General features: G+C 46.6%; 1 protein-coding gene across 1 annotated transcript; it reads left to right on the top strand.

Moving 5' to 3' along the window:
- Nucleotides 1-1,869: 1,869 nt before the first annotated feature.
- PLA2G10 (phospholipase A2 group X) lies at nt 1,870-23,920 on the top strand. The gene is made up of 5 exons (XM_049905029.1): nt 1,870-1,951; nt 5,341-5,491; nt 7,364-7,470; nt 8,852-8,980; nt 23,775-23,920. Exons 1-5 carry the CDS (start codon nt 1,870-1,872, stop codon nt 23,918-23,920), a joined length of 615 nt encoding a protein of 204 aa, XP_049760986.1.

Here is a 23,920-nt window from a genome sequence, read left to right as displayed (position 1 = left end):
AGCTGGACCTCTTCTCCACCTCCCCAGCACCCTGGTTACCATCCCCGAGCTCCCTTGGAAGTCACCTTGGACCTCAGATTCTAGGTGGGGACACCGGGAAAGGCTGTGCTGGTGCCGGCAAGAAGGGGTGGGAGCAGGTGGTGAAGCCACTGGAGACTGCAGGCCACTGGAGGAGCCGGGAAGGCAGAACTCCTTCCATGTCTTTCCCTTCTTGAGTAGGTGAGAAGGCACCCACAGCAGGAGGGCTGAGGGTTAAACAGAAGCCCCAGCAATGGGGTGTAGGTCCCAGGAGTCCCTGCAGCCTGGTGGGGCCTGGTGCCTGGTGGGTGGAGTTGGTCCTGGGGCTTCCTCCTCAGGCTTCGGTTTCTAGGTAAGTAATGAACTCTGCAGTCTGGCACCGAGGGAAGGGGATGCCATGGGTGCTGGAGTCAGGGGAGCCTCAACCTGCTGGCTAATTCTGAGATCCATTTCCTGATGGATATGGCACCCTGAGGCTTATCACTTACAGCCTCCACTACCCCAAGTCTCAGGACATCTGAGACCCACAGTCTTTGCCAGCACACCTTTTTTGAGCACCTACAGCATACTCTTCGCCTGCATGCCTTTACTGAGCACCTACAGCACACTTTTTGCCAGCACGCCTGTATTGAGTACCTACAGCATGCCAGGCAAGCCCGTGCTGGGGATACGAGAGGAATGAGACCCAGACCTTGCCTTGAGAGCTCACACTCCAGTGGGGAGACATTCACCCCAGAGAGAGGCAGGCCGAGGGCCCGAAGCCACAGGTTTCTTGGATGGAGGCTAACAGGGGCTTGGCACCATGGAGAGATGAGTTGGAATCTCCCACCTCCACTTCTTGGCTCTTGTTCTCTCTGATCCTCAGTTTCTTCATCTGTGAAATGGGGGGCTGGATTTCTGATGTTGTGATTAGATCGTGCACCTGGTGCCTTTTGCACCCATTAGCCCCGGAGTCCCTGATGTCTTTGTGCTTAATCTCTTCACTGAAGAGTAGCCATAGAGACAAGTGGAGTCTAGGATCCCACTCTCAGAAGAATTTAGGAGGGGAAACAGAAATTGGTGACTAATTTGGTTGGGCTGGCAGCAGGGACAGAAAGGAAACAAACTGTCATTGTGTGCCACCGTCGTACCACTTTTCAGTATTAAGCCCTACGGTGGATACCTTCCTTGCCTCACATAGATGAAGAGATGAGAAGCCTGAGGCGGGAAGGGTATGGGATGCTGGGATTGCCTGGACACAGCTAAGGCCAGGCCTCCCTCCCCCAAGAGTCCAGCCCCATCACTTACCAGCACCCTCTGTGTGACCTTAGACCAATCCATGGCCCCTCAGTTTCCCCACTATGGTTGGGGAGGGGCTGGGGAGGGGGTGTGTACAGAGTTGGTTTTGAAGGATTTCAGGAGCCAAGATCCCCACTTTTTGAATTATTATTTTAAGGGAAATTCAAGTTCTCTGCCCCTTGTGGTTTGCCCTGGTGAGCACTGTGGGGCTGCGGATCCTAATACCAACGTCACCTGTGCATCTCGGTTGCGCGTTTACTCTATGCCCGGGGCTGTGCTAACGCCTTGCGTCTATGATTCTTTCCAAACCGGAGCCCCTCGCGCCCATTCCACAGCTGCATACACCGTGGCCCAGGCGGACGCTTGTGGCCCCTGGCGGCAGCCCCGCTCCAGCCCCTGCTGGGCTCCACCCACGCCCGCGGCAGGGTGAGGCGGAGATGCGGGGGTAAGGCGGAGATGGGGGGATGAGGCGGGGCCGGGGGAGAGGAGGGGGCGGGGCCGGGCGGGTCACTGGGCTTTGCCGGGCAAGGTGGCTGCGCTCGCCAGCAGACCGCCCCACACCTGCCACCATCCATGGGCCCGCAGCTTCTGTGCCTGCCAGTAATGCTGCTCCTGCTGTCGCTGCTGCCGGACCTCGGGCCCGGACCTGGGGCGGGTGAGTGAGAGACCAGTCCCCGGGGACCCAAGAATTCCCCAAGATGCCCTCAGCCCTGCTTAGGCACCCAGGAGCCCTGGCTCCCCACTCCTCTGCAAGGACTCTAACTCACTGGCCTTCCCCAGGGTCCCAGCAGCCCTACAGTCCCCCTCCAGCCCTCTGTAAGGACGCCCATTCATTCATTCCTTTCCAGGCACCCAGGAGCAGGACTCCTCCATCCCTTCCCCAGGGACCCAGAGATCCCGCGCACACACACACCTCTCCCACTCTTTGTAATGCACTGCAGCCGCCCCCGACTGGGGGTCCTGTGAACTCACCCTTCACTCCCTCCATCCATGGGGCCTGAGATAGGACCACCAGGAGGACACCAGAGGCTGAGAGAAGCAGGGGCAGAAGGGCCCAGCCCTACCTGAGGGAGGAGGATGGACATACTGTCTCCTCTCACCCACCTGGGGGTGGCCCTTGAAGAAGTCCCCTCTGTGGCTGCGTGTTCTGGGGGTGCACACACTCACACTCAGCAAGAAGTTACAGACAGGAGGAGCACGGAGACGCACAGACGAGAACCACTCAGAGTCAGCTGGGAACATGGGTGTGGGCTCATGGACAGGCTCACAGGGCCCCACATTGCAGACTCAGGCAGAGATACTGCGGGGAGCACACACACACACAGACACACACTCAGGGTCACCCGAGACGGCCCCCAGAGCAAACTGACACACAATGGACACACGCAAACACAGATCCACACTCAAGAACACCCAAAGGGGCAAATTCACACATACACGTGGATCCAAAACACAAACACTCCAGCAGGGACACACATGCCCAGGTACACACACACACAGACGCACACAGGCACAGAAACACACGAATTTGCACACGACTTACGCTCTTACTGACATGGACACACAAACGCATGTGCACACACACACAGATTCACACTCAGGAACACCCAAAGGGGCAAATTTGTACACAGATTCTCACGGACATACCACACAAGGATTTGTTCAACTGGCCCACACCCATTCACTGACACAGACACACAAACGCACACAGAGAAGAGCTACACAGGGGAAAACACAACACATAGTTGATATACTCACAGACTCAGGAAGTAAGAGACATGCACACAGATTACACAACCCAACACACACACACACATGCACACACATACACCACAGAGACCCTGGGCCACGGAGGCACAGACAGCCCTGGCACTCCCAGCGAAGGCTGCCGTGGGGATCAGGGCAAACAGACCCTGGCATGACCTGCCCCACCTAGGTTGGCACAAGAGTGTTTTCTTGGCTCCAAGCCCAGTGCTGGGTGTCCGCCCTGCTCCAGGCCCTCTGGAGGGCTGTGCCCACAAAGTGGTGGGGTAGCGTGGAAAGGGCCTCTGGGGACAGCTTCAGGGGCTAGGGTTGGGACTACGACCTTGTCAGGGGTGCTTAGAGTGGGATGTTCCATGGGGCTTGGTTGGGTCAAAAGTAAGGGACCTTTCCTGGGTGCTCACCGTGTGCCAGGGGACATGGGGCTGCCTAAGGCTTCGATTTGCCTTCAAGGAGCCCCCAGGCTGGAGGGGGCACACCCATAAGCAGACAGTGCAAAGTGACAGGAGCCGCTGTGGTGACTGGGGGCCAGGAGGACTCAAGGAAGGTGACACCTGAGCCAGGTGAGGATGGGGTGAGGACATTTCCAACAGAGGGTGTATGCAAGGGGGCTGTAATTTGAGGAACTAGAAATTATTTCACGTGCCCGAAGTGGAGGGTACTTGTGGAGGGCATAGAGAGAGGACACTGGGGAGGAGGAGGGGCTGGCTCTCTGAGATCCTCTGGGGCAGTGGGGCCTCTGAGCATTATTCCCAGAGCAGAGGGAGCCATGGGAGATTCTAGGCAGAGGCGCAGACTGCTCGGAGCACCATTTGGCTCCTCCTGGGAGAAGGAGGACTGGTGACCCAGAAAAGAAGGTAAAGATGGCATCTCTAAAGTCATCTTTACATTTTCTCTCCACTTGATCCACTTCTATTACCCCATACTAATACACAGTTTTTTTGCTGAGAAAAAATATATATTGGAATTAATTTTGGTCTGAACTCTTCAAAAAAGTCAGTGTGATGAAAAGAGAAGGAACAGACGGGACAACCAAATGCAACGTATGAATCTCTGTCAGATGGTCAGTTGGCAAAGAGTATAGGCAGGATCAGGCAGCCTGGGTGGAGTGTCAGCTCTGACACTCACTGGCTGTGTGACCTGGGGTGGGTCCTTTGACCTCCCTCGGCCTCAGCCTCCCCATCTGTAAGTGGGGCAACAGCTGCCCACGAGGAGGCTGTGACATTGACATGAGATGATGGCTGTAAATGGGGATCCCAGTTGGTGTTCGAGGAATTGTACCTACTTCTGTCACCACCACCGTGGTTGTTGTGACCAAAGGCTGGAGTGTGGACCCATTGCCTCACCAGAAGGAGGGGCTGCTCTGGGATTCTAGGACCCCAGGTCACAGTGAATTTTGGAGGTCCATGATTCCAAACAGTGGCCCCCATGATACCCCTCAACTCCATCAACCCTGGTAAGGCTCCCTTCCCTGCTGTTATTAGGCGAGGAGGAAGGGGCTCAGGGTTGGTCAGAAGCTGGAAGTGGAGCCCAGTTCAGGACCTTGTTGAACCTCCTCTTTCTCACCTGTCAAATGCAGGAATTCCCATCATTCCTCCCTGTTGTGCACGCTATGTGTCCGGGGGGATGTGGGATTCCGAGATATGACTGGGCTCGGGCCACAGGGCCCCCCAAATGTGGAAGGAAACCCGGGCAGTGAAAATAAGAGCAGATGCAAAGGGCCCTAAGCCAGAGTCTGGAGAGGAGCAGGGTGGGGGGCCCCAGGGCTGGGGAGCCCCCACATAGGGCTCCTCCTTGGTGGCGGAGACCTTGTTTAGTTCACCTTGGATGCCCAGAGTACAGCACCAGGAGCTGAATAAACGTTTGATGCATGACATGAACTCTGACCAGGTCTGGAGTTGACAAAGGCAGGGAAGGGCAATCCAGGAAGAGGGAGCAGCCTGTGCAAAGGCCCAGTGGTGTGACCTCTCAGGTGCTGGGGCTCGGTGGCTTGTTTTCCCTTCATGGCTGCCTTGAGCATAATGATAGTGATGCTCAGAGCTTGTTAGGTGCCAGCTGCTTTACACACACCACCATAGCCCTCCATTTCACAGATGAGAAAATCAAAGCACAGAGAGGTTGAGTAACTTGTTCAAGGTCACACAGGGATGAAGTAGGAGAAGCAGGATTGAAAGCCCACCAGTCAGGCCACAGCATCCAGGCCCTTCTGAGGCTGGTGCCCTCCTCTATCCCAGGGCTGGCACAGCCCTGCTCCCCAGCCTTAGACCTTTGCTTTCTCCTCAGCCTCCAGGAAGTCTCATGTGCACCGGCGTGGGCTCCTCGAGCTGGCAGGAACCCTGGAGTGTGCCAGCACCCTCTCTGCCCTGGCCTACATAAGCTATGGTTGCCACTGTGGCCTAGGTGGCCAAGGCCGGCCCCGGGACACCACAGACTGGTGAGTGTGATCTCAGACCAGCCTGGAGTCCTCCACATTCTGTGGGGTTAGTCAAGACCTGTGAGTACGCAACAGTGAGGTGTGGAATTTGGCCCAGGAAGGTACAGCATGTGGTACTACCTCATAGGTAGAGGGTCTCCTGGGAAAAGGTGGCCAATGAGGCCAAACTGTGGAGCCACTGCCCCACCCTGGCCATGGGGTGATTGCTTTGTCTGAGAAGTAACATAAAGTTGATGAGACTAACAGTGCACCAGGAACTGCCCTGAGCACCCATTGAGTCCTCACTGATGAGGAAACTGAGGCACAGAAAAGTTAAGTAACCGGTCTACAGCCACAAAGGGAGCTGGAGGTGGGAGCTGGGATTTGAATCCAGGGTGTTGGCTGTATCCATGCTCCTGATCATGGTGCCCTCCTACTGTGGGAGAATCGCCTCTTGTGTGCAAGGCTGTGGGCTAAGAGCTTTCCTGGCTCCTCTCACTTCTCCACAGCTGTCCCAGAGGCAGGTATGATGGTCTCCCTATGTTACAGATGAGGAACCGAGGCTCCGAGGGTGCAGCCCCTTACCTGTTTGCACAGCTAGCAGGAGGCAGACTGCAGAATTTACACACCTCTTTCCTAGCTGGGGAAACCCCGGTGACATAGAGGTTAAGAGCTATGGCTGCTAACCAAAAGGTTGGCGGTTTGACTCCGCCAGGTGGTCCTTGGAAACCATATGGGGCAGTTCTACTCTGTCCTCTAAGATTGCTACGAGTCGGGATTGACTCAATGCAACGGGTTTGGTTTTTTTGATTTTGGTTTCCTAGCTGGATGTGATTGTTACTTGTCAGCATTTTCTTACCCCTGAGCCTTTGATGCTCCTGCTGCCAGCCACGCCCTCCCCACACCGTTGTCTGGCTCCTGCATGTCCTTCCAATTACATTTCAAGCATCACCCCCTCCAGGAAGCCTTCCCTGATGCCCAGTTGGGCCTGGCACCTCCTCTGGGCTTCCAAAATCCCTTGTCTTACCCACATCCCAACATTTCTCACCATGTATGAACTGTCTGGGGGCCTGTCTGCCTTTCCTCCCCACCCCCCAGTGAGAGGGGTCTGTGAGGGCAGGGCTTGACAGAGAGTAGAGGCTGATGGGTAGATGGAGACACCAGTGAGTGAATGAGGAAATGATTAACAGGGCTAAAGGCATTCATGGGTGTTCCTCAGGGAATTGTTCAAAGTAAATATTTATTGAGGTCCTACTGTGTGCCAGGCTGTGAGGAACAGGACAGACAGGGATTGCCCTCATAAAGCTCAGGGTCTGTGAGGACAGATGGCAATCAGTCTCCTGCTTAAAGAGTGAGTGACTCAGTTAAAACCCTCCCTGAAGGGAAGGAACCTGGTTTAATGAGAGGGTGTAAAAAGGAGACATTGTAGCCTGGGGAGATGAGGGGATGACTCCTTAAAACCACCCTGAAGGGAAAAAACCTGGTTTAATGAGAGAATGTAACAAGGAGGCCATCCCAGCCTGGGGAGGTGAGGGTGGAGGAGCTGAGACCTAAAGAAAGAAGAATGGCCATGATGTTGTCCCAGGCAGAGGGTACAACAGGGCAAAGCCAGGAGGCAGGAGGGGCTAGCTCATTCCAGAAATAGAGAGGAGATCAGCGTGGCTTCATCTCAGAGACTCAGAGAGGGAGGCTGGGTCAGGGGAATGAAGCAGTGCATGGCACACTGGGGCCAGCTGAATTATCTCTGAGGGAGGGGGTTTATCAGGGACAGCTTGGACCAGTGGACACTGGCCGCTTGTAGGAATGTCACTCATGTGTAGTCCTAATTGGGTGGATGGTGAGCAGAGGCACCTGGCTCCACCCACCTACTGATCTACCGTCTGCCATCTGCAGGTGCTGCCATCGCCATGACTGCTGCTATGGACTCGCTGAGGAGGCCGGCTGTAGGCCCAAGCTGGACCGCTACTCCTGGAAGTGCACTGATAATCGCGTGGTGTGCGGTGAGTGCCCAGGGCTACACACACCAACCACCTGGGCATGCCCTGGGCATCCTGGCAGAGCCAGATGACCTGTATGCCCTCCCTGTGGTAATTTACAGCTCCTGCTAACTCTCCGTAGACAGCCCCTTAGGTTCATCTGTTATAAGTGATCTTTAACATTGAGCGCTTCAAAACAAAAACGAAGAAGACTATTTTTTCTATGTCTGCACAAAAAGGAATAAGACAGAAATGACACCAGGTATAAACAACCTAAATATCTATCGGAAGGGGGCTGGCTTAAATAAGCCTATGATACGTCTACACTGTGGAATATTCTGCAGCCTGGAGAAAGGATAAGGTAGGACCTCATGCTGACATGGAAAGGCGTTGAGCGAAGAAGCTAACTGCAGAATGACTTGTCCAGTACAGCACTATTTGTGTTAAAAAAATTTTTTTAAATCAGAAACTTGCAAAATAATACCATACTATTTTCTATAGCTATGTACCAAAAAAAAAAGAAAGAAAACCAAATCCACTGCTGTCAAGTCAATTCTGACTCATAGCAACCCTATAGAACAGAGTAGAACTGCCCCGCAGGATTCCAAGGCTATAATCTTCACATCTTTCTCCCATGGAGTGGCTGGTGGATTCAAACTCCTGAACTTTTGGTTAGCAGCCAAGCGCTTAAACCACTGTGCCACCAGGGCGTCTGTGAATGTATAAACAAACCAAAAAAATCCAAACCCACTGCTGTGGAGTCAGCTCCCGCTTATAGCTGCACTATAGGACAGAATAGAACTGCCCAATAGGGTTTCCAAGGAGCGGCTGGGGGATTCAAATTGCCGACCTCTTGGTTAGTGGTCTTAGCTTTTAACCGCTGCACCACCAGGGCTCCATGGCTGTATACGCATGTTCAAAACTCAGAAAAAGGCATAGAAGCATGTATTCCAAACTGAGGGTGGCTGAGATCATCTCAGAGGCATGATTGGGTTAAGAGAGGTGATGGTAAAAGGCGACTTAATAACATTTCCATTTAAAGAAAAAGAGGGTGGAGAATGTCTTCATGACTTATTTGTGAATTAAAGTTAAAAAGAAAGGGAATACACAGCCTGACGTGTTTAAGGTAGAAGTGCACTGATGCCTGCAACTTACTTTAAAATGCGTCAAAATGATAATAATAAGGTGGATTGAAGGATGGATAGAGGGATGGACAGATGGAGAGGTAAGCAATAAAGCAAAATGTCAGCAGGAAGCTCTGCATGGTGAATATATAAATGTTCACTAACAGTTCTTTCAACTTCTGTGTATATTTGAAAATCTTCCCAATGTTAGAAACAAAAATAGCAAAAGAAAGGAAAGGAGAGGGCCAGAGGGCCCCATACCTCCATTTCCTCAACTCCAGCCGAGATATGGGAACCTCTCACCGGTGTGGACCGGCTCCAACTTGGCATGATGATGACCCTCCTGGACCTTGGTTCTAAGGCCCAGTCCCATACGTCCTACTCCAAGGAGGGCCAGAGGCCTCAGTCAGGTGTCATCCTCATGGCTGGAGGGACAGCAGGCCCAGGCTTAGAACTTGTACTGAGTCTCTCTTCTGAGTGTCCCTCTCACAGGTCCTTCCTCCTTGAGCCTGACCCAGGCTGGACCAGGCAAAACTCTGGAGCCGGCCTGCCACTTACCCCCTGGGAACCCTGGGAAAACCCTCTCCCCTCCCTGGACCACTGATCCCTCATCTCTGCTAACAGGGATGGTAATACTGCAGGCTGGCGGCCCCTGGGCCACGTTCATCCTGCAGATGTTCTGCTCCCCCTCCCTGCATATTTGGAAAATCATTTTGAGCCAATATGTTAAAAATCAAGATCTTTCACATAAGAAAAAATCTGAATTTTTGAATGTCTGAAAAACTGGAGACTCTAACAACATTAGACCCATGTGGTAACAATTGGCTAGAGCTGAGAGAAGCTGCCCTTTATGTATGGAGGCTGCCTCTCCCATTCGTCGTAGTCTCCACCACACCCTATTGTCTCTCTGACTTTGAGGCCAAGTGTTAATTACCATATTTCATTGAGTTTGCTATGGAATAGAAATATTTCTAGAAAACCCAGGAAAACAGAAGGCAGACCAAAGCACCAAATGTTTCAAGAAAAAAAAGTGAGTCCCATTATTTGTTGAAATGGAGACTATTCCTGTGTATTCGTCTCTACTTGTATCACTCATTAAATTGCCTCCTGTGGTGGATATCTCATGTGCAATCCTTGGCCTAGTGACCAACAGCTCAGTCAGTGATTCAGGTTCTGCCTTAATGCATATCCGGTTGAATGACCTTGGGCAAGTCCTAATCTCTGAGAGACTGTTTCCTCACCATTAAATTGGGGGTGGAAATCATGCCTCCCTGTTCTGAGAGTGAAATGACACAGTGCCTCATGCAGAGGAAATGTCATTAAACGTCTGTTGAAAAAATGACCCAACGCCGAACTTCCAGTGAGGATGACTCTGAAGTATTCCCCAATGTGAAATGTGTAAGACACAGGATTTGAGGGAGCACATGAACACAGCTTTAAAACTAACCCTGAGTCCCAAAAGGGGAAAGCTATTTCTCTTTCAATTCTTCTAACTGTGTAGAGGAGAACCTCTCAGTTTGGTGCCACCTTCGCTTTGACGCCTCTCTATCACTTGATGATTCCCCCACCCACTTTTTTTTTTAATTGAGGTAGAATTCAGATAACATAGAATTAATCATTTTTTAGTTTTTTAAATATTTAATTTTATTTTGGATGAAAATACTACTCAGTGATATTTAGTACATTTACAATGTGCTCCAACCAGCACTTCTATCTTGTTCCAAACCATTCTCATCACTGCTAAAGAAAGCTACATACTCACCATTATCCATCCCCCAAAGCCTGGCAACCACCAATTGCTTTCTGTCTCTGTGAATTTACCTCTTTTGGGTATTTCATATAAATGGAATCATACAATACATGGCCTTTTGCACCTGACTTCTTCCACTTAGCAGAATGTTTGGGAGGTTCATCCATGTTGTAGCATGTATCACTGTTTTGTTCCTTTTCATGACTGTAAATATTTCATGGTATATATATATGCAACATTTTGTTTATCCGTTCATCTTTTAAATGGGCATTTGGGTTGTTTCCACTTTTTGGCTGTTACCAATAGTGCTGCCATGAACATTTGTGTACAAGTATTTGAGTACTTGTTTTCAGTTCTTTTGGGTATATACCTAGGAATGGAATTGCTGGGTCATATGGTAATTTTATGTTTAACTTTCTGAGAAAGGGCTAGAACTGTTTTTCACAGCAGCTGATCCATTTTACATTCCCACCAGCAGCGTATGGGTGTTCCTGTTTTGCCACATCCTCACCAACATTTGTAATGTTTTTTTTTATTTAATCATAGCCATCCTGCTAGGTTTGAAGTGGTATTTCATTGTGATTTGATTTGCATTTCTCTGACAGCTAATGACATCGAGCATATTTTCATGTGCTTGTTGGCTATTTGCATATCTTCTTTGAAGAAATTTCTATTCAAGTCCTTTGCCCAGTTTTTACATTGGATTGCTTGTCTTTTTGTTGTCGAGTTGTAAGAATTTTTTATACATTCTGGTTTCCTCATAAGATATGGTGAGCCAAATATTTCGTCGCATTCTATAGATTGAATTTTCACTTTCTTGATAATGTCCTTTGGTGCACAAAATTTTTTAATTTTGATGAAGTCCAATTTATCTATTTTTTTCTTTTGTTATTTGTGGTTTCGGTGTCATATTTAGGAAATCCATTGCCAAATCTAAGGTCATGAAGATTTAACCCTATGTTTTCTTCTAGGAGTTTTATAGTTTCAGCTCCTCTATTTAGGTTGTTGATCTATTTTGACTGAATTTTTGTATGTGGCATTAGGTAGGGATCCAGCTCTATGCCTTTGCATGTGGTGATCCAGTTGGCCCAGAACCATTCGTTGAAAAGAGTATTCTTTCCTGATAATCCCTTTTTAAAAAAGAGAAAGAGCATTCTCCTATCTTGGTCTCTCTATCTCTTTTTAGCCACAGTAACGTGTCTAATAAGGATAATTGTCACATAATCCATTCTAACACAACAGCATATATCTTACATGACCAGTCACTAGTAAGGAGCCCTGGTGGCACAGTGGTTAAGGGCTCGACTGCTAACTGTAAGGTCAGCAGTTTGAATCCAACTGGCTGTTCCTATGGAACAGTTCTACTCTGTCCTGTAGGGTTGCTATGAGTTGGAATCAACTTGACGTCAACAGGTTTCGTTTTTTGGTTTAAAACCAAAACCAAACCCGGTGCCGTCGAGTCGATTCTGACTCAGAGTGACGCTACAGGACAGAGTAGAACTGCCCCATAGAGCTTCCAAGGAGCGCCTGGTGGACTCAAACTGGCGACCCTTTGATTAGCAGCCATAGCACTTAACCACTACACCACCAGGGTTTTTTAGCCACTACTAATTTTTTACTAAAATTAAAAGAAAGACAAAGCCACAGTTCAAAATGTAGAGTCTCCCTCCGGGCAACGTTACTGGATTTGAAAACTAAGCAATAAAAAAGGGGTGAGTTATTTATTTTTAACATTACCTTTCTGATGGATGGCGTTTTCCATTAGCAGTTTCCTTTAAAAATAAGTTTAATTCACAAGCCAAATCAATTTAGACAAAAAATAGCAAGTGAGTACAGGCAGAATGTTGGTAGGACTGGAGTTGGGCAATGGTCTCTGAGTCAACGAGGAGCTAGAAATGACCCATGGGAGGGCCAGGTGGGGCTGTGGATAGAACAACAAATTGTCAGGATGGAAAACTGGTTTCATCACTTTAAGCCAATGACTTGACCTCTCTGAACCTCAGTTTCCTTGCCTGGAAGATGGGTGTTACGAAGGTGAAAAAAGGATTTGTAACCTGTAAGGTGATTGATAGATGGGACAGAGGTTGTTATTGTTTCCCTGCTCTCTCTCAGGTCTGAGCTTCTCTCTGACCTCTGCTACCTCTGCTAGAGAGAATGGAGAAGCTGGTGTGATTCCCACCTAACACCCCGGCTTCTGAGGACTTGGTCTGTTCTGGAGGCAAGGAGTCTATCGTAAGGGTTAGTAGCAGGATGTTTCCAGATAAGCATCGATTTTCAGCCATGTCCCCCTAGTGTGGACAGTTAGGAGTTGACACCTGAGCAGAGCTGGATTAAAATGGAGATGTAATATCAACTTTTAAGGACAAGAAGGACCCCTAGACATCATCTCATCCAAAACTCTCATTTAGAGTTGGGGAAACTGAGGCCCAGGGAGAGGAAGTGATTTGCCCAATGTGGTGGTGACATGCTCATTTCTGGACACATTTCCTGTCCCCAAACTGTCCTCCAGTATATGCGGTAGAGTGGAAAAATGGGGCTTGAATGGAAAATCTGTCAAAGACTGTTCCCTTCTCCCTTAACTAGCATTTTCTGCTTGGCCCTCACCACGTGAAAATGATGTTTGTAAGATATTTATTGGTATTTCTGCTGGTGAAGTCTATGCCTGTTTACAGAACTCCTCTCCCTGAACCAAACGAAAGGAACCAGAAGAACCAAAATATCTATTATGTATTTTTGGTTAAAAATATTCTTATTCTGTTTGGAGATATTCTAGGCATAGTTAGCTTTTTTTAAAAATTTATTTTAATGACAGGTTTGGCCCAGTTTCCATTTATGGGCCTGACTTAAATATTTAAAAAAAATTTTTTTAAAGGCTATAATAATATTTATAGGCAGGTCTCAAATAATTTTAAGTGTGATGGGCAAACCACTTGACCCTTGGGAGCTAGTTTTCCTCTCAAGTTTTTATTCTTCTAGAACAACACAATGGCCCCGGGTTCCTGAGGCCACAGAGCAGTAGGGGCCAAGTCTTGTTTTTGAGAGAATCTTTCTTGCTTGCGGAGGAGGAGGGTGAGAGGGCAAGGGAGGATAGACATTAGGTCAGGAGCTTCTGGGCTAGAATCTGGGTCTGCCCCTTCCCAGCTCTGTGACCTTCAATGAGCCATTGAATCCTTCTGAGCCTCACTTTTCTCATCTGTAAAATGAGAATAATAACACTTAACTGCTGTGTTTGTGTGAGAATTGAAAATGATGTATGGCTTTTCTGTATCCTTCCAAAGAATACTGTTGAGAATCTGCTCTGTGCCAGACTCTTTGCGAGGTGCTGGAGAAACAGTGGTGGGCAAGTCAGAGCAGTAAGGCTTTGCAGTCTAGAGAGAGAAGAGTCAGCAGACAGGGAAATGCATAGGGTGTGTAAGTGCTCTGACAAGTGCTGTGTTGAAAAATAAAACAGAGTGCAGGGTAAGAGTACTCTTTAAAAAAATTTTTTTTTAATTTTTATTATTTATTGTTCTTTAATTGAAAGTTTACAAATCAAGTCAGGCTCTCATACAAAAATTTATATACAACTTGCTATATATTCCTAGTTGCTCTCCCCCTAATGAGACAGCACAGCCCTTCTCTCCACCCTATATTTCGATGTCCATTCAGCCAGCTTCTGACCCCCTCTGCCATCTCATCTCCCCTCCAGACAGGAGCTGCCCACATAGTCTCATGTGTCTACTTGAGCCAAGAAGCTCACTCCTCACCAGTATCATTTTCTAACCTATAGTCCAGTCCAATCCCTATCTGAAGAGTTGGCTTTGGGAATGATTCCTGTCTTGGGCTAACAGAAGGTCTGTGGATCATGACTTCAGGGTCCTTCTAGTCTCAGTCAGACCTAGATCATTAAGTCTGGGTTTTTTACCAGAATTTGAGGTCTGCATCCCACTGCTCTCCTGCTCCCTCAGGGGTTCTCTGCTGTGTTGCCTGAGGAGTACTGTTTTAAGTGGAATGAAGCGGAAGGTCTCGCTGATAAGAAGCCATTGAAGCAGAGACCTGGGGCTAGCTATGTGATGATCTGCCCAGAAGAGCCTTCCAGGTGGTGGGAGGCTCAAAGGCTGGGTGGTCTGAGGAACACAAGGAGGATTGTGATGGGGAGCAGAGTCACCTGAGGGGAGAGAGTTAGGCGGTAAGGTCAGAGGGTGATGGGGGCCAGATCACCTGGGGCAATGGAGGCATTTTTCTGAAGAGCCGGGAGCCTGGGAGGGTTTTGAGTTGAGGAAGAACGTGAGCAGATTTGCGTTTTAATAGAACCCCTCAGGCTGCTGAATGGAAAATGTCCTGAACGGGGCAAAGGTAGAGGCCGGGGCAAGGGTAGAGGCCGGCCATGGTTATGAGGCTGTTGCAGTGGTCTCCCTGAGAGGTGGTGGCAGTAGAGGTGGTGGCAAGGGCTGGGTTCTGGATGCGTTTGCTGGAAGGTAGAAGTACAGGACTTGCTGGGGGATGGTGAGACAGTGAAGCAAGAGCAATGGCCGGGGACAACTTGGAGGTGTTGGTCCGGTTTGCCTGTGCACCCTCCCCCCTGTCATCCACAGCCTGTCTCTAGCCAGCTCAGGGAATCCAATGCTGGTTGGCCCTGTGATACTAACCAGGGTGCTGCAGTGGCTCCTTCCTCAGGAGCCCCCATCAGGTCGCACTGCCCCAGGGGCCACCTCTCCATTGTGCAGGGTTTATGCGCAGGAGGGTCCCTCACTCCCGTACTCACCTGGCCTATCACCAGTTTTTACAGATTGTTTTTATTGCCGCATGTGTATGGTTTTCCTGATCCAAACCTAGTACGTGTTTGTTGTGAAAAATTCAAACATTACAGAAATATTGTGATGTGGAAAGTTATACTCCATCCACCAGAGTTAACTAACCAGTGTTAAAAGTTTGGCATATCTTCCTCCAGGTTGTTTTCAATGTGTGTGTGCGATATATGTTTCCAAGGCTGTAATCTTTATAGAAGGAGACTGCCACATCTTTGTCCTGCAGAGTGGCTGGTGGGTTCAAACCAAAAACCAAAAAGCAGCCAAGCGCTTTAAGCACTGTGCCACCAGGGCTTCTATGTATGTATATATGCGTATATATTGGGTTTGGGTTTATACAGATATATACACATATGTATGTTTAACCTATAAAAACCAAATCCGTTGCCATGGAGTCAGTTACGACTCATAGCAACCCTATAAGACAGTAAAACTGCCCCACAGAGTTTCCAAGGAGGGGCTGGGATTCAAACTGCCAACCTTTTGGTTAGCAGCTATAGTTCTTAACCACTATACCTCCAGGGTTTCCATTTTAACTATAGTTACATGTTTATTACAATAATCAGATCATGCTACCTGTATTTAATATTTTTCTTTTTTTTTTTTCACTTAACAGTGTATTCTGGACATCTTGAGCATATGAGTTGGCCTGATTCTTTTAAAGCTAGTTAATAACCTATGGCAGAGCTTCCCAACTTGGGCACTATTGACATTTTGGAACGGTTAATCCCTTGGTGTGGAGGGCTGCCCTGTGAATTATAGTATGTTTAGCAGCATCCCTGATCTCCACCCACTAGATGCCAGTAGCACCCCCACTAGATCCACTCCCAGGCATGATAACTAAAAACATCTCCAGACATTGCCAAGTGTCCCCTGGAAGGCACAGTCGTCCCCGATTGAGAACCACTGGGTCTATGGCATGAATGTGCTTCACTTTGACCATTTCCCCATGAACTACTATAGGAGGTTGCAGAGAACTTGATTCATAAACCTTTGTGAATGGGTGTGAGGGTTTTTGTAGCATCAAGTCCCAGAATTTCTGGGTCAAAAGCTGTTTTTTTTTTTGTACTTTAGATGAAGGTTTACAGGATAAACGAGTTTCTCATTAAACAGTACACACATTGTTGTATGACTGGTTAACAACACCATGCATGTCAACACTCTCTCTTCTCAACCCTGGGTTCCCTATTACCAACTTTCCTGTTCCCTCCTGCTTTCCAGTCCCTGCCCCAGGGCTGGTGCGCCCTTTAGTTTTGTTTTGTTCCACAGGTCTGTTCAATCTTTGGCTAAAGAGTGCACCTCAGGAATGACCGCATTACTGAGCTGAAAGGGTGTCAGGGGCCATACTCTCAGGGTTTCTCCAGTCTCTGTCAGGTCAGCAAGTCTGGTCTTTCTTTTTGATTTAGAATTTTATTCTACATTTTTCTCCATCTCTGTCTGGGAACCCTCTATTGTGATCCCTGTCAGAGCAGCTGGTGGTAGCCGGGCACCATCTAGTTGTACTAAACTCAGTCTGGTGGAGGCTGTGGTAGATGTGGTCCATTAGTCCTTTGAACCAATATTTCCCTTGTGTTTTAGTTTTCTTCCTTGCTCCTGAAGGAGTGAGACCAATGGAGTATCTTAGATGGCTGTTCACAGGCTTTTAATACCCCAGACGCTATCAAAGGGTGTATTTGAGGCACTTCCGGATTTTATTGTTTTTTCTTTACTGGGGGCCAGGGGTAACTTGGAATGAGGAGCCACAGGACTTACTGTGAAGGGGCATTTACGTGGTGAGGACAATTTTCTCAAAATGTAAATTGCGTTTATTTATGGAAGGGGAGGGAAAGGAAGACCTGATGAAGACAGCGAAGGGGAGGGGCCGCTAAAGCTTCCACAAGCCAACTCTTGGCATTGCCACTGAGTGGTGTGGTTATTTTAAATCTAACAGATATTGTAGATTAATCCTTTAAATAGCTAGCTACTCTTCAAATCTCGTTACAAAATGGATTTTTCTACAACAAAAGCACCCTCTCATGGCTCAAAGTAGAGAGGTTTGCAATTACAAAAGGTAAAAGTAGAGGAAATAAAGCTCCCAAAGGCAATACATGCAGACATTCATTTGGTAAATTAACATTTTGGTGTTTTTCCTTTGTCTTTTTCAAGCTCATACTTTTTAAAAATATAGCAGTATGTTTTGTATCCTTTGTTTTTCTCTTAAGTGTATGCTGTTTTCCATGTCTTTAAACTCTAGTCACACAACCCTCTGCTACTCTACATACGAGAATTGTAAGGGTGGATGCTTCCCTGAGGTGACACCCGTTCCCTTCCTGTGGGTGTGGTGTTTTCCCGTGGACTTGTTTCTGGAATGACCATAGATGTGGTTACTATGGGAGGAGGTTGGTGGCCACCTTCTCAGCCGGAGTTGGGCAGAGCTGTGTCGGAGCCCTGGTCCCCTCACCCTTTCCTGAATTCCTCGTCTATAAAGTGGGTATGCTAATGACACTGCCCTGAGAGAAATGCATGAGCTGAGGACCATGAAGCCCTTGGCCCAGGGCCCAGCCCCTTCATAATTTCTCAGTAAACACTAGCTCTTGTGTCATTTTATTATTTTCCATTTAATGGATTCTAACTGGGGCAAAAAAAAAAAAAAATTTGTTTTGTTTTTTAACTGGAGCAGCTTGCAGAGTGTTTAAGCACAGGCTTTTGGAATTGGGGGTGTTTGTGTTCCCTCCCCCCTGTAATGTTTCCCAGAATGTAGGATGCTTAAAAAAAGGAATTTAAGTAAGAAAGAAAGATTTTCCCTTTCAACCCTCTGTTAATTTTCCCAATTAGGCAGGGGGAAGTGTCAGTTTTCTGCTGGTCTGATTACAAGAGGGGTTAAACCTCTCTTACATTTAATCGTCAGTCTCTCTTTTTGAACCAAGAGACCCCAATTTTGGGGACTCACTGCTTCAGGCAGGCAGCAACATCTAACTAGAATATGATAATAGAATTTTTTCTTCACTGGCATTTTGTCATTGTTGTTTGTTTTTGCTTTTATTTATTTTTTAATCAATTCCTTATATTTATGGTATAAAATTTTGGTTTTCCATTTACAGCAGTGATAGAATTTGTTTATCATAATTTAGTGATTTGTTTAATCAAGTAAATAAAATTACTTAGTATTAATAAGTGAGAGAATTTAAAGCAATAATCTCGAAGTTGCTTGACCAAGTTTGGGAACACCTGTGTGCAGTCATCTGGGTGAACACCTTTAAGCAGCTCTGTTCAGGACAGAGCCTGGGAGATGATCACCAGAGGGTCCCCAGGCCCCCTGCTGTCCTGCTTGACACCCCCTACCCATCACTCCATTCCCTCCCCATGCTGCCAAGCTCTCTGGGTGTTGCCTGTGGGTCCCCCAGGAGAGAAGTTGATGAACTTTCTGATTCTCGTGCTTCATTTCCCTGGTTCTCCAAGGAACTTGTACGTGTGTGTATGGCTAAATATATATCACAAAAAAATGTGCTGTTTCAGCCACTTTTAAGGGTACAATTCAGTAGTGTTAATTATATTCATCATGCAGTGGAACCATCTGAAACCCTGGTCGCATAGTGGTTAAAGTGCTACAGCTGCTAACCAAGAGGTCGGCAGTTCGAATCTACCATTAGCATTACTGGAACAATTACCAGTATCCATTTCCAAAAAAGTTTTATCAAAACTTTACCAAAAGTTTGGGGTGCCAGACAGAAACCCCTTAAGCAATACTCCCCATTCTTCCCTCCCTCCCAGCCCCTAATAACCACTGATAAACTTGGCTCTATGTATTTCCTGTTCTGAATATTTCATATAACTGGAAGCATACAGTTTTTTCCTTTTGAGTCTGACTTATTTCACTCAGCTGGTGGTTTCCAGGTTCATCCACATCATAGCATGTATCAGAACATCATTTTATGATTGAATAATATCCCACTGTATGGATATCCTTTTGTTTATCCATTCATCTATAGATGGACACTTGGGTTGTTTCCACCTTTTGGCCATTGTGAATAATCCTTCAGTAAACATTAGTGTACAAGCATTTGTTTGAGTTTCTGCTTTGAATTCTTTTGGGTAGATACCTGGGAGTGGAATTGCTGAGTCATATGGTAGGTAATTCTATGTTTAACTTTTTGAGAAATCATCAGACTGTTTTCCACAGCAGCTGCACCATTTTACATTCCCACCAGCAATGAATGAGGGTTCTAATTTCTCCATCCTCATCAACACCTGTTACTTTCTGTTTTTCTGATAATAGCCACGGAACTCGTGCATTTTAAGAGGGAGTTTTTAGGTACTAGCTGGCAGCTTGAGGGGGTCAGCTTCTGTTTACTGAGTGCCTGCTGTATGCCCTGCATTTTACTGACTTGATTTCTTCTCATCTTCCAACAGCCCTTAGAAATAAGTACCGTTATTATTTCCATTTTATCCCAGAGGAAACGGAGTCTGAGTAGGGTGAAATGACATGTCTAAAGACGTATAGCTACCAAATCTGTGGCCAAGGTAGCTGTCTCCATAGTCATGCTTCTTCCCTGTGCCTCTTGAAGGAATCTGGAAGGATTTCATAGTGTTTTGCTTTTCATTTATGTGTGTAATAAAAAGCCTACACTAAATGGCAGTGAATGGTATGGTTAAGTGATATATCCACAGCAGCTTAAGGCATTATACCTTCTAGGGTAAATAAGATATGACTTGAAGACCACAAAACCTTACCAACCCAAAGCAATTAATCTCTTAAGAGTGGAATTTTCAGGCCAACGGGAGACTTAGACCTTTGCCTCTCTATATAACTTAACCCAAGGACGAAGCAGGGAAATGGAATAGGCAATCATTTCCTAAAATAAGCTGTTTTTCTTTAAGGCTATCGAAGAGGTAGACTCAGAAAAATACTGGTGGGGCATCATTGATTGCCTGTCCTGTGCCAACTGCTTGCTCACCCAGCTGTTCCAATAGCCCTGCAAAGTGGATGTTGTTGTTAGGTGCCATCTCATAAGGACCATATGTACAACATAAAGAAACACTGCCTGGTTCTACTCCATCTTCACAATCCTTGTTATCCTTGAGCCCATTGTTGCAGCCACTGTGTCAGTCCACCTCATTGAGGGTCGTCCTCTCTTTTGCTGATCCTCTACTTTACCAAACATGATATCCTTCTCCAGGGACTGGTCCCTCCTGATAACCTGTCCAAAGTATGTGAGACAAAGTCTTGCCATTCTTGCTTCTGAGGAGCATTCTGGCTGTATTTCTTCAAAGACAGATTTGTTAGTTCTTCTGGCAGTCCACGGTATATTCAATATTCTTCGCCAACACCACTCAAAGGCATCAATTCTTCGGCCTTCCTTCTTCATTATCCAGCTGTTACATGCGTATGAGGCGATTGAAAATACCATGCCTTGGCTCAGGCATACCTCAGTCCCCAAAGTGACATCTTTGGTTTTTTTAACACTTCAAAGAGATCTTTTTTTTTTTTTTTAAGAATTTTTATTGTGCTTTAAGTGAAAGTTTACAAATCAAGTCAGTCTCTCACACAAAAAGCCATATACACCTTGCTACGCACTTCCAATTACTCTCCCCCTAATGAGACAGCCTGCTCTCTCCCTCCACTCTCTCTTCGTGTCCTTTTCGCCAGCTTCTAACCCCCTCCACCCTCTCATCTCCCCTCCAGGCAGGAGATGCCAACCTAGTCTCAAGTGTCCACTTGATCCAAGAAGCTCATTCCTCACCAGCATCCCTCTCCAACCCATTGTCCAGTCCAATCCACGTCTGAAGAGTCGGCTTTGGGAATGGCTCCTGTCCTGGGGCAACAGAAGGTCTGGGGGCCATGACCACTGGGGTCCTTCCAGTCTCAGACCATTAAGTCTGGTCTTATGAGAATTTGGGGTCTGCATCCCACTGCTCTCCTGCTCCCTCAGGGGTTCTCTGTTGTAGTCCCTGTCAGGGCAGTCATCGGTTGTAGCCGGGCACCATCTAGTTCTTCTGGTCTCAGGATGATGTAGCCGCTGGTTCATGTGGCCCTTTCTCTTGGGCTCATAATCACCTTGCGTCCTTGGTGTTCTTCATTCTCCTCAAAGCGATCTTTTGCAGATGTGCCCAATGCAATATGCTCTTTGATTTTCTTGACTGCTTCTTCCACGGGCATTGATTGTGGATCCAAGTAAAATGAAATCCTTGACAACTTCAATCTTTTCTCCATTTATCATGATGTTGCTTATTGGTCCAGTTGTGAGGATTTTTGTTTTCTTCGGTATGCAATCCATACCGAAGGCTGTAGTCTTTGATCGTCATCAGTAAGTGTTTCAAGTCCTCTTTACATTTAGCAAGCAAGGTTGTGTCATCTGCATATTGCAGGTTATTAATGAGTCTTCCCAATTCTGATGCCACATTGTTCTTCATGTAGTCTACCTTCTCAGATTATTTGCTCAGCATACAAATTGGTTAAGTATGGTGAAAGGCTACAACCCTGACACACACCTTTCCTGACTTTAAACCACGCAGTATCCCCTTGTTTTGTTCGAACAACTGCCTCTTGGCCTATGCACAGTTTCCTTATAAGCACAAATAATTGTTCTGGAATTCCCATTCTTCACAGTGTTATTCATAATTTGTTATGATCCACACAATCTAATGCCTTACACAGTCAATAGAGCACAGGTAGACATCTTTCTGGTATTTTCTGCTTTAAGTCAAGATCCATCTGACATCAGCAATGATATCCCTCATTCCAGGTCCTCTTCTGAACCCAGTTTAAACTTCTGGCAGTTTTCTGTCAATGTACTGCTGCAACTGTTTTTGAATGATCTTCAGCAAAATTTTACTTGTATGTGATATTAATGATATTGTTCAATAATTTCTGCATTTGTTTGGATCACCTTTCTTTGAAATAAGTACAAATATGCATCTCTTCCAGTCAGTTGGCCGGGTGGCTATCTTTCAAATTTCTTGACATAGATAAATAAGCACCTCCAGTGCTGCATCCGTTTGTTCAAACATCTCAGTTGGTATTCTGTCAATTATTACAGCCATGTTTTTGGCCATTTCCTTTAGTACAGCTTGGACTTCTTCCTTCAGTACCATTGGTTCTGAAGGTTGAAATGGTTGAACACTGACCAATTCTTTTTGGTACAGTGACTCGGTGTATTCCTTCCATCTTCTTTTGATGCTTCCTGCATTATTTAATATTTTTCCTGTAGAATCCTTCAGTATTGCAACTCAAGGCCTGACTCTTTTCTTCAGTTCTTTCGGCTTGAGAAATGCTGAATGTGTTCCTCCCTTTTGGTTTTCTAACTCCAAGTCTTCGCACATTTCGTTATAATACATTACATTGTCTTCTCAAGTGGCCTTTGAAATCTTCTGTTCAGCTCTTTTATTTCATTGTTTCTTCCGTTCTCTTTGGCTAGTGTATGTTCAAGAGCAAGTTTAAAAGTCTCTCCTGACATACATTTTGGTCTTTCTTTCCTGTCTTTTTAACGACCTTTTGCTTTCTTCATGTATGATGTCCTTGATGTCATTCCACAACTTGCCTGGTCTTTGGTCATTAGTGTTCAATGCGCCAAATTTATTCTTGAGATGGTCTCTAAATTTAGGTGGGATATACTCAAGGTCATATTTTGGCTCTTGTGGACTTGCTCTAATTTTCTTCAGCTTCAACTTGAACTTGCATATGAGCAATTGATAGTCCGTTCCACAGTCGGCCCCTGGCCTTATTCTGACTGATAATATTGAGCTTCTCCATCGTCTCTTTCCACAGATGTAGTTGATTTGATTTCTGCATATTCCATCCAGCGCGGTCCACAAGTATAGTTACCATTTATGTTGGTGAAAAAAGGTATTTGCAATGAAGAAGTCATTGGTCTTGCAAAATTCTATCATGCAATCTCTGGCATTGTTTCTGTCACCAAGGCCGTATTTCCAACTACCAATCCTTTGTTTCCAACTTTCACATTCCAATCACCAGTAATTATCAATGCATCTTGGTTGCATGTTTGATCAATTTCAGACTGCAGAAGTTGGTAAAAATCTTCAATTTCCTCATCTTTGGCATTAGTGGTTGGTGTGTAAATTTGAACAATAGTCACATTAACTGGTCTTCCTTGTAGGTGTATGGATATTCTGCTATCACTGACAGTCGCAATGATTGTGACACAATCCCTCTTCAATTTGTCATTCCCAGCGTAGTAGACCATATGATTGTCCAATTCAAAATGGCCAATACCAGTCCATTTCAGCTCATTAATGCCTAGGATATTGATCTTTATGTGGTCCTTTTTTTTTTTAACCAAGTGGATAATGCCCTATTTTAAATGAGAACGTGGGCTCAGAACAGTTAGGCAAGGTCACACAGCTAGGAAGAGACAGAGTAGGCATTCCAAACCTAGGCTTGGCTGCTTCTGTGGCAGACACGGATCTCCAAATTAAATAGTAATACTGATTCAGAAGAGAAGCCAAAAGATTGTACAAACTTTGGATTCTTCATTTGAAAACACCTCTCTGGCAACTTCCATACCTCCTTCCTGGAGTTGCCTGAGGAGTAAGTTCACATGGTAAGTTGGAAAGTGCCAGGCAAAGGCAACTTATGACCCTCCCTGCTTCCAGCTTTACTGGCTTCCCTCGTGTTCACCCTCAAGTCTTCGCAGGTCCCTGCTCTAACCTTAGTTTCCCCGCCTCTTCCAGGACCAGCAGAGGACAAATGCCAAGAACTCCTATGCAAGTGTGACCAGGAGGCTGCTCACTGCTTAGCCCGAGCTGAGTACAACATACAGCACCTCTTCTACCCCTATTTCTTATGTGAGAAAGACTCACCCAAGTGTGACTACTAG

This window comes from Elephas maximus, chromosome 12, assembly GCF_024166365.1.
Source record: "Elephas maximus indicus isolate mEleMax1 chromosome 12, mEleMax1 primary haplotype, whole genome shotgun sequence".
NCBI classification, from domain to species: domain Eukaryota; kingdom Metazoa; phylum Chordata; class Mammalia; order Proboscidea; family Elephantidae; genus Elephas; species Elephas maximus.
This window is presented reverse-complemented; position numbering and strand designations above follow the sequence as displayed.